This window comes from Liolophura sinensis, chromosome 7 (assembly GCF_032854445.1).
Source record: "Liolophura sinensis isolate JHLJ2023 chromosome 7, CUHK_Ljap_v2, whole genome shotgun sequence".
In the NCBI taxonomy this organism is placed as follows: Eukaryota; Metazoa; Mollusca; class Polyplacophora; order Chitonida; family Chitonidae; genus Liolophura; species Liolophura sinensis.
In genome coordinates this window covers 31,176,158-31,194,974 of record NC_088301.1, presented here as the reverse complement: position 1 = coordinate 31,194,974, position 18,817 = coordinate 31,176,158, and the positions used below count along the sequence as shown (strand labels likewise).

At 39.1% G+C, this 18,817-nt stretch overlaps 1 protein-coding gene across 6 annotated transcripts in view; it reads left to right on the top strand.

The window, feature by feature from the left end:
• LOC135470011 (multiple PDZ domain protein-like) overlaps positions 1 to 18,817 on the top strand; it is a 120,644-nt gene that overhangs the window by 46,381 nt on the left and 55,446 nt on the right. For all 6 annotated transcript variants that reach the window (XM_064748698.1, XM_064748695.1, XM_064748694.1 and 3 more), the window contains 7 exons: positions 3,652 to 3,786; positions 4,278 to 4,610; positions 5,913 to 6,039; positions 6,982 to 7,073; positions 7,658 to 7,793; positions 17,833 to 17,982; positions 18,385 to 18,464. In XM_064748698.1, coding sequence (XP_064604768.1) covers positions 3,652 to 3,786; positions 4,278 to 4,610; positions 5,913 to 6,039; positions 6,982 to 7,073; positions 7,658 to 7,793; positions 17,833 to 17,982; positions 18,385 to 18,464 — 1,053 coding nt within the window. The remainder of the gene's footprint in view (positions 1 to 3,651; positions 3,787 to 4,277; positions 4,611 to 5,912; positions 6,040 to 6,981; positions 7,074 to 7,657; positions 7,794 to 17,832; positions 17,983 to 18,384; positions 18,465 to 18,817) is intronic.

Below are 18,817 nucleotides of genomic sequence, written 5' to 3'. Positions count from 1 at the left end.
TTATATCATACTTTTGAGTTTTTTAAACTTTGTATTTAGTATTTTGAATCTCTTAACTACTGTGTAACGGTAGTTAATGTCAACGTCTATAACCCCTGGAGAGGTGACAAAACCTTCCACTGATTGGAGGTTATTAAAGGTCAGTGGTATGGGGATCAAGAATTGTTTTTTTTTTATATAACTCAGTTGTGCATGACTGAACATTTGCAGCTGTGCACTGGTGATTGAAGATTAAAGATCAATCTGCTTTCTGATTTATTCACGTATGAGTGTTTACCCAGATCAGATATTCATAGGCACGAAATGAATTGGATGACAAAAGAACAGATCTCCTAAGGAAAATGCAAGAAATTTTATTTGTTTATTTGAAAAATATTCTGTTGACTATAATGATCATATTCTACAGAGTCTTGATTGCGAAAGTTATTAGATTCATGTGTTATTCTTTCTTACCATAACTTCTTGTTTTTGTTAACAAGGATCTGTTTGGCTGCCTTCTGGAGATTTTTGTTTTCTAAACAGAATTTACATGAAACGTTTTCAGTGAAATGATATTGGTATCCACATTTAATATTATGCCCCATTCTTGTTTTGATAATTCTTTATTTCCAAATTATGTGAAGATAATGTAAAGTATGGGTGTGTAAGCAGTCATATTGATGTCAAATTGTTGAGTGTAACAGAATATATTAAATTCACATCATTTAAACAGACTGATGCTTTTTTAAAAAATTACATTCATGTATGTCTGTAGATGTTAATTCCGTATTTTTGTTTTTTTGCCCAGGGCAATATCCTATGGGCATTTGTTTGCCATACACCATGTTTTTGCAATTTTGCATAGCCCACGTGGCCGGGTACGCTTTGTAAAATAATGCATAATTTAATGGGTTGTTTCCCCTAACTCGTCCTTATTTCTGCTGTCCAAGACTTCATAATACTGTGAGCTTTTTACCAATGGTACATGTATGTGAACCGGAGAAGAGATTTGGCTGAGCCAGTAAAACCCAGGAACTCTGTCATTCCCCCATTACACATGTCTCAGTGATTGGTGCTACTGATGCTGTGTGAGGCACCTGTCAGCCATTGGCTGTTACTGGCTTTTCCCTGGCTCAACTGCTCACCCTAATTTATACGTCTTCGATTGAATGAAAGCTGGCACAGTGGATGTGCTAGTTTGCTCATGTGGACCGTAAACCTAGCCCAGGAATGAAGGTTTTATCTGCAGGACTTGTTCTATGTCTTCAGGAGAAATACATTTACAGTTTATTAGCAGCCTTTACATATTGGTTAAGGAATAGCCTCTTGTTGGTAATATGAACATAGTGAACGTACATGTGGCTTGGCACGAGAGCGTGTTCTGGGTACAGGCATCTGATAATGGAAGCTTCTCCTGCTCGTAGTTTTCCTCAAGACCAGTTCAAGGAAATGTGTTGGAGCTGACTCAGATTGACAGTTGTTGTGATTCCTATCAGTGATCAAACAAGGAGATGTGTGGCTGCTGTTGACTTCAAACTGTGTTGTAGGGCTGCCATTTTGGGACGGTCATGCATCATGATTCCTTGTTCTGCTTTGATCTGCTATCATGAGGAATCGCCTTGTAGCGGCACATAAAGCTGAGAGGTCTCCTTGGAATGGATTGGCATTGTGGAATTTAATTACAAAAGAACAAATAGCAGAATTGAACAGTTTGGTGAGTTTGTGTTGAAATGCTCAAGGATCAGTCAGCTTTGGATTATGTGGCTAGTAATATATGGCGAAGCCAGGCAAGTGTAGACGATGGAACTCGCTGTAATAGCATGACAGGCAGAGCAGGCTGCCATTGATTTTTCTTGAATACCATTTGCCCTTGCAGAAAATTACAGCACCAAAATTAGGCCAAACTTGCAATAGCTTGTGCTCCGATCTCATGGATTTGTTGGGATGTAAACTCGTGTTTGTCATAACCTATTGATAATATATGAATTTGCATACACGTTATGGGCTATAACACTGGGCCAAAAGTGCAAGTAACATTTGACTGGAAGGAATGAATCAGTGAATGTGCAGTTATAACCTGAAGTATCAACCACATGTACTTTGTCACTTCTAGAACGTGTTCAAAGAAGCATTAATGTCAGTAGACCTGGATAGTGCATTGGCGACGTGTTTGGAGATGGATACCTTGAGCAGGTCCTACTATGATGCCTTTTGTGGAGCTCTCGTGGCGGCCATGTATTTTTTCCGTGCCCGTCACAACCCGTTCGGCAGCCCTGACTTGGTGTCGCTGGCCTCCTCGGAGCCCTCCCTTCGGGCGCACGCCTACAGTAAACCTGTAAAGACACCACCTATATGCAAGGCTGAGCCGGTAGGAAGTTCTTGTTGATCACATTTGTGGTCAGCAGAGCACTTCCTCTAAATCTTACTATTTGTTTCAGGTTTTTCTTCAGTGCATTGGAAATTAAGCTACTGGTGGTGATGATCAGTGACCAATATTAACTTCTGACTTTGGCCATGATGATGTGTTTGTGTTAAATTTTGACCTCATGTTGTCCTCATTGAATGGATGGATCGATGTACCTGAACTGAACTGTGGTGTCTAATATATATTCTTGGACATGTGGATTGACTATACTGAACTGTGGTGTCTAGTATATGTTCTTGGACATGTGGACTGACTATACTGAACTGTGGTGTCTAATATATGTTCTTGGACATGTGGATTGACTATACGGAATTGCTGCTGTGTGAACTATACGTGCAATGTCTTGTTCCTTCACATACATGCACATGTTCATGTCAATCATTGATATGAAATACATGTAATTCTTTCATACGATACCACAGACATGGACACAAAGCTTGAATATTGCTTACATTGCACATGTACTTTGTGTATTGCGCGAAGGGGAAATATACGTGATGACTTTATATTAAATATGGACCACAAAGGTCGTAAGCATCAAAGTGTTAACATTGCATTGTAAATACTCCATCTAAAAAGCCTGTTAGTGCTTCAGATGCATCAGAAGTATATCACAGTTGTATTGAAAAATTGAATCTCAGAATTATAAACTTAACATGATTTTGAATTTTATATATACACATGTTTTTGTATAAAATAGTATTTCTACATGCATCTATTCATCGTATAAATATTCTTTTATGTTTGATATATTAATGCATACTGCTTGGTATAGATATTTTGACTTTCATCGGTTTTGACCTAGCTGTAGTGTAATGAATTTGCTATAACGATTGATCTAAGAGGTCTGTGTGACGTGTGAATTGACTCTCTGATGGTTGTTTAATCTATAACAGATTTGTTAACAGGATGTTTGATTTTCTTCTTTATCCTGTTGGCATAATGTAATTAATGCTTTAATTGACATTATATGCCTATGATTTAATTGTTATAGCAGATGCATATGTATATGTTTTATCTAGTATATTAACATTGATTATATAGTGTGTTTGTGGGACATGTTTGTGTATAGTATGAATTTTCAGATTTCACTCAGATTTAACCCTTTTGATTTACAGTATTCATATGTCATATATGTTCATGTACTCATGTATATACTTAAATGTAACTAATTTTCTACTTTATCTGTGCCATGTGTAAAATTTTTTTAAGATATTTAATAATATATATCTAATTTGATTTTACAGTTAAACACAGACTGGACCCAGATTGAAGTAATAGATGTTATAAATGATGGCAGTGGGTTGGGCTTTGGTATCATCGGAGGAAGGAGTACTGGTGTTGTGGTCAAAACCATTCTTCCTGGAGGGGTTGCCGATAATGTGAGTATTACACGGCTTCAACTTCTGCTTTTAACATTAGTCATGGCTGCATAAAGTTAATTGTGTCAGGTCACAGCATTGTCACTATGTGGTAGAATGGTCACAGTGTCTTCACATTTGTAAATGTCAAAAAAGACAGTCAAACACCCAATCAAGTCACAGTTGGCATTTATAAATGCATGGAATCCCAAAAAATTGTTTGGTATAAAAACATATTCTATTGTCAGGTGTAGAAAAAAGTAAAATTTGGCCTTTCAGTTATTAGAAATTTGCAAAAAGGATAATTTTCTGTTTGATAGTGTAAGCATATGTGAATGTTTAAATGTATACTTGTACAAGCGTTAATTACTGTCTGAGTCTATCAAATTGTGAGTTAGTTATTATTTGGTGTAAGTAACCTGACTCAACATTATGAAATGTTCTAAAGTATACATGAAGTTAAACTCGTATCGAGTGAACGGTGGGTAAATCAACTTTGTATGTTTGTACAGGATGGCAGGCTGCGAAGTGGTGATCACATTCTCCAAATCGGGGATGTGAACGTGCGAGGTATGAGCTCCGAGCAGGTAGCGTCCGTCCTGCGACAATCTGGCAGTCATGTGCGCCTGGTTGTGGCCCGTGCTGTCATGGAACCAGCCCCTAATCCTGTCGCCCATGCCCCTATCATTCCCACCAACCAGCTGGATGAACAGTTACAGAATCTGTTTGGTTCAGACAGCCAAGAGAATATTGATCTCTCAGGGCTTACAGAAGAACAGATGAAGAGTCTACGATCTAACCCACCAATACTTCCAGGGTTTCTCGGTGCAGTGGAGGTTTACCCTGTAAGTCCTAACATGATTCAATCTGAGCACGCCCTGATGATAGGCTAAAAATGCTGACACAGCCCGGCTAGTCCATGAGAGAAATTCCTCATGTTAATACTGGCACAGCCTGTCTGAATCTAGAAGTTCTCCATGTTAATGCTTGCATAGCCTGACTGAACCTTGATCTTCCTGATGTTAATGCTGGCACAGTCTGACTGAACCTCGAAACCCCAGTTTTAATGTGGTCACTGCCTGACTGAACCCCGAAACCCCGATGTTAATATGTCACAGCCGGACAGAACCTCAAAACCCCTAATGTTAATGGTGGCACAGTATGACTGAACCTTCACATTTGTAATGTTAATGCTGACACAGCATGACTGAACGTTGGAATTCGTGATGTTAATGTTGGCTCAGCCTGACTGAACCTCAAAATCCCTAATGTTAATGCTGGCACAGCATGACCAATATTTTGAGATTCGTGATATTAATGCTGACAAAATCTGACTGAATCTTGACTGTAAGCACTCCTGGAACAGTCCAGGATATAATTGCTGATGTTCATGTTGACACGGTCTGACTAGAACTTGATTGAAGGACCTAACATTGATCTTATAATGCATGGCTGCAATGCCTGATGTAATGCTAACACAGTCCGACTAAACCTTGACTGATCCTCAATGTTAACCCATGACTGAAATCCATGATGTGAATATTTGCACAATCTGTCTAATCCATGATTGCAAACCCTGATGTGAATGCTTTCACAGTATGTCTAAACCCATAATTGATATCCCCGATTGCTGACACAATCTATGAATTCCATGACTGAAATCCATGATGTGAATATTTGCACAATCTGTCTAACCCATGATTGCAAACCCTGATGTGAATGCTTTCACAATATGTCTAAACCCATGATTGATATCCCCGATTGCTGACACAGTCTATGAATTCCATGACTGAAATCACTGATGTGATCAATCCTAGCACAATCAGACTTAGATAGTTATAGGTTTTGCTGATCTTCAGGTCACATTTTGTTCTGTTTATTAAATAATGACAATATTTCATTGCATAGTTTATAACACATGTATATTTTGTAAAGTTTTGATAATGGTCTAGATAATGTTAATCAGGCTTAGTTTGAAACTTATCTTATTTAGTAGACAGTAAGTTTTGATTGAAATGGATCTGCAGTATTTTGTTGCAGAAAAATAATCCTTTATGTGTTGATGTAGGAATATGTAATCTATTTTGTATGATGGCAGTGTACTAATGAGAAATTTGACACTCCACATTTCACGATTCACGTTTCAGCAACCAGAGGACACTGAGTCTGATTCCCCTGATATGGAAATGTTCGATGTGGAACTTATTAAGGATTCTCAGGGACTTGGCATCACCATTGCTGGCTATGTAGGAGGGGAGAAGTCATCAAGTGAAGGTTAGTGAAATTCTTCAACTTTCTTTTCTCCCAAGTATATTCTGGAGACATTCTTCTGTATAGACTGATAAAATTACAGTTTTTGTGAAGCAGTGAAATGCGCCAATCAAACCAAAGTAGTTTGTCTCAAAAATCAAATTAAAAGTGTGCATAAATTGCGCTGAAAAGGTTGAGGTCATCGGGTACTTAAAATTGAAGTATGCATTGTGGTCTGTTAAAGACAAAGAAAAATATATATATCAGATGGAAAACCATTAAACAGTGGCTGGAAAAACAGTGTAATTTAGTTTTTTAGAATTTTCCCAACTGAGTAAAATGGTAAAGAAAGGTCTAATTCTACAGTGCTCTGTAGTGGCCCAGAGGTTGACGTCACACTCAGATTCTTGGGCTTGAAATCATTCGCTTTCAAGGTGGTAACATGTTCGTAGACCTGTGTGTATAGGCATTTGGAAAGATGAAATCTGGTAGTCTTAGGGTGTAAAGTGGCCAAACCCTGATATGTGATTGATCTCAATATGGTCAGAAAAAGCCACCATAAAATCCAAAGTTTCAGTTGCAAAAAGTAAATCCAACAATTTTCTGGACATTGTTTGATGGTGTTTCAAGTGATACTTCACATGAGTGCTTTCTTGAATTTATTCACATCAACTGTGATTTTCACATGTAAGCCACATTTACATGTGTTAATCCTCATGGAAATTCTGAACAAGCATTACAGCCAAGTGTAACTGACTCCTTCAAACAAGAATTATTTTGCATATTTCCAGCCAGGTTCGTTTATTTCCTTGAAATCAGTGAATTACTTCTGCTTTTATGTACATTTTTGAAGATTAAGGTGCACTGAAAATTCACTTTCTTTGTAATGATATGGACATTGTAGGATAATTGAATACATTTTTTTTGTGATGATTACTCCATCTGATACATTTCTCTCCATTTCAGATGAATTATCGGGTATTTTTGTGAAAAGCATAGGAGAGGGCAGTGCTGCAGCTGTTGATGGGAGAATAGCTGTCAACGACCAAATTGTTGAGGTGAGTTTATAGACTGGTCTTTAAAGGCAAAGACCTCTAAAAATCGAAGTAGGCATTTCTAAATAGACCTCTTAAAACTATGCACAATTGTACCTCCGATTTTCTTCCAGTTGGCCGATTTCATAGTTTTTTGATTAAATTAAAAAAAACAGAAGCACCTGATTTTGTCGGAATAAGTGATTGCTACTGTAATTTGGACATAGGGTGAGGTATTTTCAGACTTTTTTTTAGAATTTCCAGGCTTTTTTCTGGCCATCAATTCCCATGCCTGATCTCTGGCTCAAGGTCTTGTAGTTTGTTATGATAAAGATTGTAAATAATATGTAGGTATGTAGTATAAATCAACAAATATTTTATTATTTGCAGGTGAGTATACATGTATGTAGATGTGTTTTCCAAAAAACTAGATTGTTAAGTCACCATGATGTGTTGAAAAGAAAAGTACTCCCAACATTTATGTATCCAGACCACAAAGCATTGTTCAACAACCAGCAGTCTTACTACATGTCGCCTAGGAAAGGTTGAAGAATTGCAATGGGAATTCAGCTTGGTGTGAAACGGTATTCATTTTTGTGTTTTCACAGGTTGATGGTCAATCACTACAAGGCTTTACGAACCACCAAGCTGTGGACGTACTGCGTACAACAGGGCAGATTGTACACCTGAAGCTGATCCGATACAAACATGGCCCCAAATACGAACAGCTACAACAGTACCATGGTAGGTTAAAACATGTTGTTGATCTCTACCAGTATCAGAGACGGCAGAGAGATTTTACCTCTTACAACTGTGTTAACTGAATATATAAATGGTTTTCATATATTCAAGCTGTATATGATTGGTAATATCACTGAGAGGGAAGAAGAAGCAAGTAGATGATCAAAGTGAGGACACATTGATGAGCTGTGTATCCAAGAGATACAGTGTGTAGACATATTTTGGTATGCCTGGAACAAGAGTTGTAGACATTGGTAAGTTGTATATACCCATAGTATATGCCAATGGTAATGACAGTGTGTCACATTGAGAATCTGTACACCTGTAAGGTATATACACCTACAAGCTGATGGTACAATGTAATGACACTTGCTGACCTGGAGAAGATGTAAACTGGGGAGGTATATTCAGTTATATGCTGATGGTACTGACAGTTGTTAACATGGGGAAGATGTAAACTGTTAAGGCATATTTAGGTATATATGCTAATGGTAATGACACTTGTTGACATTGAGAAGAGGTTCACTGGGAAGGCATATTCATTTTTCTGCTGATGGTGATGACACCTGTTGATATTGAGAAGAGGTTCAATGGGAAGGCATTTTCACATGCTGATTGTAATGACACTTGTTGACATTGAGAAGAGGTTCACTAAGAAGGCATATTCACATGCTGATTGTAATGACACTTGTTGACATGGAGAAGAGGTTCATTGGGAAGGCATATTCACTTACAGTACAGTGTATATGCTGATTGTAATGACACTTGTTGACATTGAGAAGAGGTATACTGGGATGGCATATTCACTTATATGCTGATGGTAATGACACTCGTTAACACGTTCATGCAGACACAGGGCACAGGAAGGCATCCGCAGATGGTGAATTTGTTTGTGTAGTGGCCACAGGTGGCAAAAATGTATTGAATAGATGCCCAAGGCTTATGTCACCTTAGCATTTCAGTCTGGTTATTCTTGGCAAGAAGACAAGACAGTGCAAGAAGCGTTACAAGAGCCTGTATTAAAAACAGATGTATCTGTGACTTAATTGTTGTTGTAGATGTGGCTTGAGGTAGAAGTTACATGCCGAGAATTTGTTTCCTTTGAACGTGAATGAACATACTATGGAGGGAGAAGACCTTCGCTTCATTATAGTTTATTTATTTGAACGCGAATATTTTCTGAACGTGAATAATTATTTGAACATGCATATTTATTTGAACATGCATACTTATTTGAGGTGACCTACATTGTGCTTTGCATGCTTTATGTACATGTTATAATCACTACATTCAGTTTTCCTATACATTCACGGCTCCCATAGCCTGGGATGCTTAGACCTATCCAAAGAGCTCTCAGTCGTGTAGCAGTTAACTTTCACAGATTGGCACACATCTCTAGTGCATCTCTGAAATCTGTTTCTCATAAGTAATGAATTCTCCATTCACTTTTGTTGATATCTGGGTTATCTCTGGAATTCCTAGGTACTGAGCCAGATTTCTTTGTTGAACGTACGTTGTACTCTCAGTCTTCAGCATGAACAAGCAAACATCTTTTGTTATTCATGCTGTACACAATTTGGTTTCACTCACACTGCTTTGTGAGTGTTCAGCTTATTTCACCTGTTTGTGTGTTGAACAGTTGTTGACCAGTGTGTTAAGTGCTGAACATTGTGATGCCTTTTGTAGTTGTCCTTTGAGAATCTGCCAAAATTTGTAGTGCAAAACCCAAAATTTAATGGAACAGCTACACATGTAACTATAAAGTACCTTCAAGCCACCTAGCCTTGTCAGGCAACAACAGGTGCAGCAGCATGTGATGTGACTGGCGTGAATTGGGAAGGTGATGTCTTGTTTTGCATGTCTGTAAACGTACCCACTTGAGTATAAAACTGATGCCTTTGTCATCGTTCTTCAGTCATTGTCATCATGGTCATTAGACTAAGTTCTCTCTTTGTTCGTTCACATTCATCTCACTGACATTATGCCCATGAACGATATGTTCGTCACATGTATGGTAGCGAATTGTCTGTTGGGATGCATTTTGAGACCCATTCGCACTTCCATATCTATTCCCTGAATTGCGTGAACTGATATGTTGGATACTGGTCACAACTTGCAGATCATAAAAAAAAACCTAGCATCTTTGATCATTGTAGAATGTATAGCTCCATGTCATATTTGGATGTGAGAAATCCGATCAACCTGTATAATATGAGTGTGCTAAAGTGAGACAGCGGATGCTGGGTGGTTTGTTCACACCGTTTTGCTGATATCTTTATGAATGTGCAGCTGTTTATAACACTGGTAAACTTTAATTTTTATTGAAAAACGATGATTACAGTATCCCTAATATGTCTTTGTAGAAATGCCTCTTTAAATGTGTTTAATTTATTATGAGATTGCCATTCTATTCCACAGAAGATGTTAGTTATGGATAATTGGATATGTCTGCATATGTATGTGGATCTATAAATGTATACTAAATACATTTGTGACTGCTGGTATGGTGAAAATTAGTGCAAGTTTCTTTTCAGATTATTTATTTGCAAGCATTAAGTTAGTAGGTGTTTATGTGTATTTATGTATACATATAGTGTTTTCATAATTGTTAAAGTTTTTAAAGTGCACTGTTTGAAATATAGGAGGTTTAGTACATTGGTTGTATAAAATGAATTAAAGATTTACATTTAAATATTTTATTATTTTGTGCTTTATTGACTTAACTTGCCATTGCCTATATACTAGCACAGCAGCAGGTCTTCTAATATGCCATATGCATATTGTGGTATCGATTCTGTTTTGTCTAAAGCACCATTGGCTTTAAATGGAATCCAAGCACCCAGCCAGGCCACAAAAAAATTGTTTGTTTTCCACCTCCACCTGTCCTGACTTAATAATTGGTGCTGGTTTTCTTTTTCTTTTTAATTTAAAATGTGTACTGTTTTAGGTAAAATGCATTTTCAGAGATACATTTATCAAAAAATATTATAAAAATGATATAAAGAGCAGAATGTCTGATTTGTCATGAGGTGTATGGTGGGAAACAGGTACCGGTAATTCTTTTGCGTGTCCTTATGTATACCAGCATAGTTCAGGCTCTTGTACATATAATTCAGGTTCTTGAACACATTGATGAGGTTCCATTGAGAACATTATAACAGGGCTATTGGACACATTGATGTAGGATTCGTGGGCATATTGATACAGGAATGTTAGACCCATTGGCCTCACGGGTCTGGGACAGAATTTTACTCTCAGGGATTTTGTGCTTCCTGAAACGGCTGTGTCTCATAAAAATTCAAGGAAATGTCTGATGTTCCAAAACACTATTGTTGTTATCATGTTACAAGTGTTGCGTATTGAATGATGGCTGAATTAATATTTGTGACACATTGTGAAAATGGACACAGTGTGGCACTGGATGTAATTTGTTTGCCAAATCAGTATAATGTATGATACATTTCAAGGAGTAGAAAACATATTCAATTCTCTCAGTTCAAACAAGATGAAAACTTAGAAGATTTTCCTCACTGATAATTTGTGCATGTACACACTGGTGCACCAGTGACATCTTAGAATGTTTGGGGGCACACATCTGTCATCATGATTGAGATGTACATACATACCAGACTTTCATACCATACAACACGCTGAGTAACAAGTAGCAAATGTGGTTTGCTATAAATTTGCCTTTCCCCAGGGTTCTGCTGGGTTTCCTTCCACCACTATGCAGGCCACTGTCTTACACGTGAAATGTTCTTGAGTACAGCATAAATCACCAAACTGAATCAAATAAATTTGCCTAATCTTTAGTGGAAAACTGTCAGTTTTCCTTTTACACTCAATAGGTCATATTGAACGGTGATAGGAGATTAACTTTGTAACCTGAGACATATTGGTCATTATGTAGATATTGCCCTTTCAGAGCCAGTCAGAGGTTGACATGAAAGCAGTGGTAAGAGTTAAGATTAAGAAAAAAATAAGTTAATACAGTTTTTCAAAAAACTAACCTAATTCTTCAACTTTTTCAACTGCCTCTGGGACCAGTATTTTGAAACATTCTGAGATAACTGGGGAGTGTAGAGAAATATTGTGGACAGTTTTATTAGGCTTGCACATTTATTGACACAAACAAGTCATTTTTAGCATCGTTTTCATAATAACTGCATGCATAAATTCCACTGAAAAAATTGCTGTATTTGTTGAAATGGTTTAAGATTTACGGTATTGAAAAAAACAAAGCATTCATTCACATGATCATTGTCCTTAGTATTAAGAGCAACAGTGGTGTAGTCCTTCACATGAACGCTAACTGGGGGGTGTCCTCCATATAAAGATTAACAGTGGGGTAGTCCTTCACATGAACGCTAACTGGGGGGTGTCCTCCATATAAAGATTAACAGTGGGGTAGTCCTTCACATGAACGCTAACTGGGGGGTGTCCTCCATATAAAGATTAACAGTGGGGTAGTCCTTCACATGAACGCTAACTGGGGGGTGTCCTCCATATAAAGATTAACAGTGGGGTAGTCCTTCACATGAACGCTAACTGGGGGGTGTCCTCCATATAAAGATTAACAGTGGGGTAGTCCTTCACATGAACGCTAACTGGGGGGTGTCCTCCATATAAAGATTAACAGTGGTGTAGTCCTTCACATGAACGCTAACTGGGGGGTGTCCTCCATATAAAGATTAACAGTGGGGTAGTCCTTCACATGAACGCTAACTGGGGGGTGTCCTCCATATAAAGATTAACAGTGGTGTAGTCCTTCACATGAACGCTAACTGGGGGGTGTCCTCCATATAAAGATTAACAGTGGGGTAGTCCTTCACATGAACGCTAACTGGGGGGTGTCCTCCATATAAAGATTAACAGTGGGGTAGCCCTTCACATGAACAGTAACTGGGGGCTGTCCTGTATGTAAAGATCAACAGTGGGGTAGTCCTTCACATGAACAGTAACTGGGGGCTGTCCTATATGTAAAGATCAACAGTGGGGTAGACCTTCACATGAACAGCAACTGGGGGCTGTCCTTCATGTAAAGATCAACAGTGGGGAAGTCCTTCACATGAACGCTAACTGGGGACTGTCTTCATAGTGAGACCAACAGTGGGGAAGTCCTTCACATGAACAGTAACTGGGAGCTGTCCTATATGTAAAGATCAACAGTGGGGTAGTCCTTCACATGAACAGTAACTGGGGGTCATCCTATATGTAAAGATCAACAGTGGGGTAGACCTTCACATGAACAGTAACTGGGGACTGTCTTCATAGTGAGACCAACAGTGGGGTAGACCTTCACATGAACAGTAACTGGGGACTGTCTTCATAGTGAGACCAACAGTGGGGTAGACCTTCACATGAACAGTAACTGGGGGCTGTCCTGTATGTAAAGATCAACAGTGGGGTAGACCTTCACATGAACAGTAACTGGGAGCTGTCCTATATGTAAAGATCAACAGTGGGGTAGTCCTTCACATGAACAGTAACTGGGGGCCATCCTATATGTAAAGATCAACAGTGGGGAAGTCCTTCACATGAACAGTAACTGTGGGCTGTCCTTCATGTAAAGATCAACAGTGGGGTAGACCTTCACATGAACAGTAACTGGGGGCCATCCTATATGTAAAGATCAACAGTGGGGAAGTCCTTCACATGAACGCTAACTAGGGGGGTGTCCTTCATGTAAAGATCAATAGTGGAGTAGTCCTTCACATGAACAGTAACTGGGGGCCATCCTATATGTAAAGATCAACAGTGGGGAAGTCCTTCACATGAACAGTAACTGGGGGCTGTCCTTCATGTAAAGATCAGCAGTGGGGTAGACCTTCACATGAACAGTAACTGGGAGCTGTCCTATATGTAAAGATCAACAGTGGGGTAGACCTTCACATGAACAGTAACTGGGGGCCATCCTATATGTAAAGATCAACAGTGGGGAAGTCCTTCACATGAACAGTAACTGGGGGCTGTCCTTCATGTAAAGATCAAAAGTGGGGTAGTCCTTCACATGAACAGTAACTGGGGACTGTCTTCATAGTGAGACCAACAGTGGGGTAGACCTTCACATGAACAGTAACTGTGGGCTGTCCTGTATGTAAAGATCAACAGTGGGGTAGTCCTTCACATGAACAGTAACTGTGGGCTGTCCTTCATGTAAAGATCAAAAGTGGGGTAGACCTTCACATGAACAGTAACTGGGGGCTGTCTTCATAGTGAGACCAACAGTGGGGTAGACCTTCACATGAACAGTAACTGGGGGCTGTCCTATATGTAAAGATCAACAGTGGGGTAGACCTTCACATGAACAGTAACTGGGGGCTGTCCTTCATGTGAAGATCAACAGTGGGTTAGACCTTCACATGAACAGTAACTGGGGACTGTCTTCATAGTGAGACCAACAGTGGGGTAGTCCTTCACATGAACAGTAACTGGGGGCCATCCTATATGTAAAGATCAACAGTGGGGACGTCCTTCACATGAACAGTAACTGTGGGCTGTCCTTCATGTAAAGATCAACAGTGGGGGTAGTCCTTCACATGAACAGTAACTGGGGGCCATCCTATATGTAAAGATCAACAGTGGGGAAGTCCTTCACATGAACAGTAACTGGGGGCTGCCCTTCATGTAAAGATCAACAGTGGGGAAGTCCTTCATATGAACAGTAACTGGGAGCTGTCCTATATGTAAAGATCAACAGTGGGGAAGTCCTTCACATGAACAGTAACTGGGGGCTGTCGTTCATGTAAAGATCAACAGTGGGGTAGTCCTTCATATGAACAGTAACTGGGGGCTGTCCTATATGTAAACAGCAACAGTGGGGAAGTCCTTCACATGGACAGTAACTGTGGGCTGTCCTTCATGTAAAGATCAACAGTGGGGTAGACCTTCACATGAATAGTAACTGGGAGTTGTCCAATATGTAAAGAGCAACAGTGAGGTAGTCCTTCATATGAACAGTAACTGGGAGCTACCGTATATGTAAAGACCAACAGTGGGGGTAGTCCTTCACATGGGGGATATCCTTCATATAAAGATTAACTGTGGGGAAGTCCTTCACATGAACATAACTGGGGGCTGCCTAATATGTATAGAGCAACAGTGGGGTAGTCCTTCACAAGAACAGTAACTGGGGGGCTGTCCTTCGTGTAAAGATCAACAGTGGGGTGGTCATTCGTATAAAGATCAACAGTGGGGTAGTCATTCACATGAACACTGACTGGGGGGTGGTAGTTTTTCATATGAAGCGTAGAGCACTGCTTCACATGAAGAGTAAGTAGGATTAGTCTTTACATCCAAGAACAGTTGAGTATAGTTTTTCGCATGAATAGTGACAATGGGCATCCGCAGCCCTAAATAATTCATATAAGCATGTACTTGTCCAGCAGGGTAGATCAACATTAAAACTGTGTATTGAAAGCACATTTGGTGGTAAAAGTTCGATGTCTCAGGATCAGAGTGTTGGCAAATTAATGTCTGTTAGTAGCGCTCACCACAGCACAGTGGTTATAATAACTGTGTGTTTAATACTGAAGAGACACATAATCAACACTTAGTGGGATTTCCAGGATTACACCCTGCAGAATATTGGTCATGTTAGAATAAATCTGGCATAACTAAAATTTACCTTAGACCAGACAGAGCCTGGACTCGCCTATCCCTCACACAAGCCAATCAGCAACTATTCGGTGTCCCATTAAACTATTGCCTTTTTAAATAAAACACTTGGTGAGGTGTTTGGAAAATCCTGATTTAGATCATTCTAAATTGTTTTCTTCACCTGTCCTTCCCACAGCCTGACTATACAGACATATACATTTACCTTTTTATCCTGTACATATATGGGGGGCCTCTGTGGCTCATTTGGTTATCGCGCTAGCACAGCGTAAGAACCCAGGAGTCTCTCACCAATGGGGTCGCTGTGAGTTCAAGTCCAGCTCATGCTGGCTTCCTCTCCGATCGTAAGTGGGAAGGTCTGTCAGCAACCTGCAGATGGCCGTGGGTTTATCCCGGGCTCTGCCCGGTTTTCCTCCCACCATAATGCTGGCCGTCGTAGTATAAGTGAAATATTCTTGAGTACAGCGTAAAACACCAATCAGATAAATAAATAAATGTACATATATGTACATGTACCTAGGTATGATTGGTGTCTACCTGTACATTTAGCGCCACGCTCAAGATACGTGAAGGCCATATTTTGACCTCTCAGTTTTTAACATTGTCTAAATTAGAGTAGAAGTGTGCTCCGATAATTACTAGTTTAAATAAATAGTTATGTGATCGGTATGTTATGTGTTCTCAAGATTATTTCACTTATACAATGGTGATTTAAATAAGTGAGGATATAAGTTAAAACAAATATCCCAAGAATGAAATTACATGTACATGTAGGCTTAATGTATAGTTACTTACTACTGCATGCAACTCAAACGTATGTATTAAAAAAGAAAGAAAATAGAGCAGGCGAAAACTAAGACATTTGATCACAAAGTCATATTCGAGCTACTTGATCAGTATTAAGTAAGCAGTTTGTTTTAGTGTTAATGAGATTGTGTTTTTTTAAGGACCCGTGAAACCAAGGGAGAGTACTCCTCTCACATTTTTGGACAACATCTGACAGGCAGTTCTTATGAAATACACTTATAACTTTTATACTTTATAGTATTTTGCAATGCCTACTGTGTAGCTACTATTTAGTTGGGAGTTTTTACATAAGTAATGTGCGACTTTTAACCCCAAACGTACATACATGCGTACATAAGTAGTGTGATTTGTTATCGTTAATTGTGTGTAACGTGTTAAAGATTGACACCAGTGGCACACTTTTTGTCAACTACTTACACCTTCATAGGATTTACCTGCGATGACTTTCATAACTGACATGTAAAGATCAAAGTTCAGCATCAAGCTGTTCACCAGAGGCAGTGCTTCTGTCACAGAGCTCATGAATAGTAGTGATGATTAGACATTCTCATGGAAGCACTCGTGAAATCATCCACGTGCAGACCCCAGTTTCATGAAGTCCACTTAGCGTCAAGTAGCCCTTGGCTAAGTGCCTTTCTTATCTCTATTAATGGCTTCATTAGCTTCATGAAACCAGGGCCAGGAATATATAATCGATCAGTTGGTATTAATCAGCCAACTCCATGAACAATAACACTACACAGCGATTCACAAGGACAGTAAGTTGGGTTGATATTACTGTGAATGTACTCAGTGGGCATAGTCATTCACGGGAATTGAAATGGAATTATATAATTATTGGTGTACAATATTTGCATGCTGATTTTGGTGGCTGTAAAACTAAATGGCTTTGGTTAACATAGCTTAATGTTACATGTTGCTGTACCTGACTTCCTGAGATTTGGTTAGTTTCGTAATTATTATTGGTCACTCACCTGAACTTCAGCAGTGGTAATATTCATCTGCAGAAACTTAGTTGTTGACACTTCCCATGAAGTTAACAGTGATTAGTCGTAAAAATAGACATCATCAGTGGATGGTCATTCACACAAAGGTTAACAGCGGATGGTCATTCACACAAATGTTAACAGTGGATGGTCATTCACACAAATGTTAACAGTCGATGGTCATGCACATAAACGTTAACAGTCGATGGTCATTCACACAAATGTTAGCAGTGGATGGTCATTCACACAGATGTTAGCAGTGGATGGTCATTCACGCAAATGTTAGCAGTGGAGGGTCATTCACACAAATGTTAGCAGTGGAGGGTCATTCACACAAATGTTAGCAGTGGAGGGTCATTCACACAAATGTTAGCAGTGGAGGGTCATTCACACAAATGTTAGCAGTGGAGGGTCATTCACACAAATGTTAGCAGTGGATGGTCATTCACATAACTCCTGACACTCAGGAGACATGTCACAGCCATTGTGTACACCAAACATCTCTCATGGACTATACAGGACCATTGCATTTTTGGATCATGGGATATAATTGTTCCTAGCCAGAGAATCATGCTTATAAAATAAATGACAGAAAAGATTAAAGGCTTTGCATATCCTTTTGTTTGTTTCAGCTCAGTCAAACCAATTGTCAATGGATGGCCAGCCTATGATCTTACAAAATGGATCTGTGGAAGAGTTTGACTCTTTTACCTCACAAGTTTACCATGCACTTGATAAGCCAGTGGCCTTGGAAAATATCAACATTTACACAGAGGACTATAGTAAGTGCTTAAATTCCTCCACCACAGTCCCATTATCTGTTCATGGATTTTACATGTTCATTCTGCCGAGGGGAGGTTCTACATTGACATCATCCACATCACTACACACATAAACATTCTCAGTGAATAGTTCTGATGTATTAAAATTATCTGCATACTCTAACTTCTGTGTTTGACCCACAATTTTGACCCAGGCTAAGCTACTCACTTGCTCTGTGTTTTGCAGACCTTTGAATTGGTCTTTTACAGGCGGTTTTAGGAAAGTGTGGTGGTTTATACCAGAGTCATTCAGTTTTCTCCATCAATAAACCTGACTGACTGTACTGTTTAAAATGGGTGAACTATTCTTGAGTATGACATTAAATAACAATCAAATAAAATAAATCAAATAAATTGTTTCAGGTGGTGATCTGCTGCCAGATGTGGAAGCTGCCATCAAGGCCTGTTGGGAACCTATTGTTGGGGAAGATTTTGAAGTGACGGTAAGGTTTGTTAGTACGTCTTAATCTGATAATTGGTCCAGGTCCATGTTTGCTGTTGGTAGTACATTTTTTCTTTTGTGTAAATTTCGTTTCATAGTGAATGACCAGACAGTTTAACATAAAACTGTACATAATAACTTGACCATCATCATTTGATTTCAAGATCACTGCCATACTGTTTTGTTTGACTGCACCATCATTTGACTTAATGATAAAGTTTATAATGTGGCCGAAGAGCGACTGTTTATGTGTCCAGATATTTACAGGATCCACCTTAGTCCCAAATTGACTTATAAGAAGAACTAAATATACTATTCTTTACACATTGTGGTTGAGATGTCATGTCTAGTGTC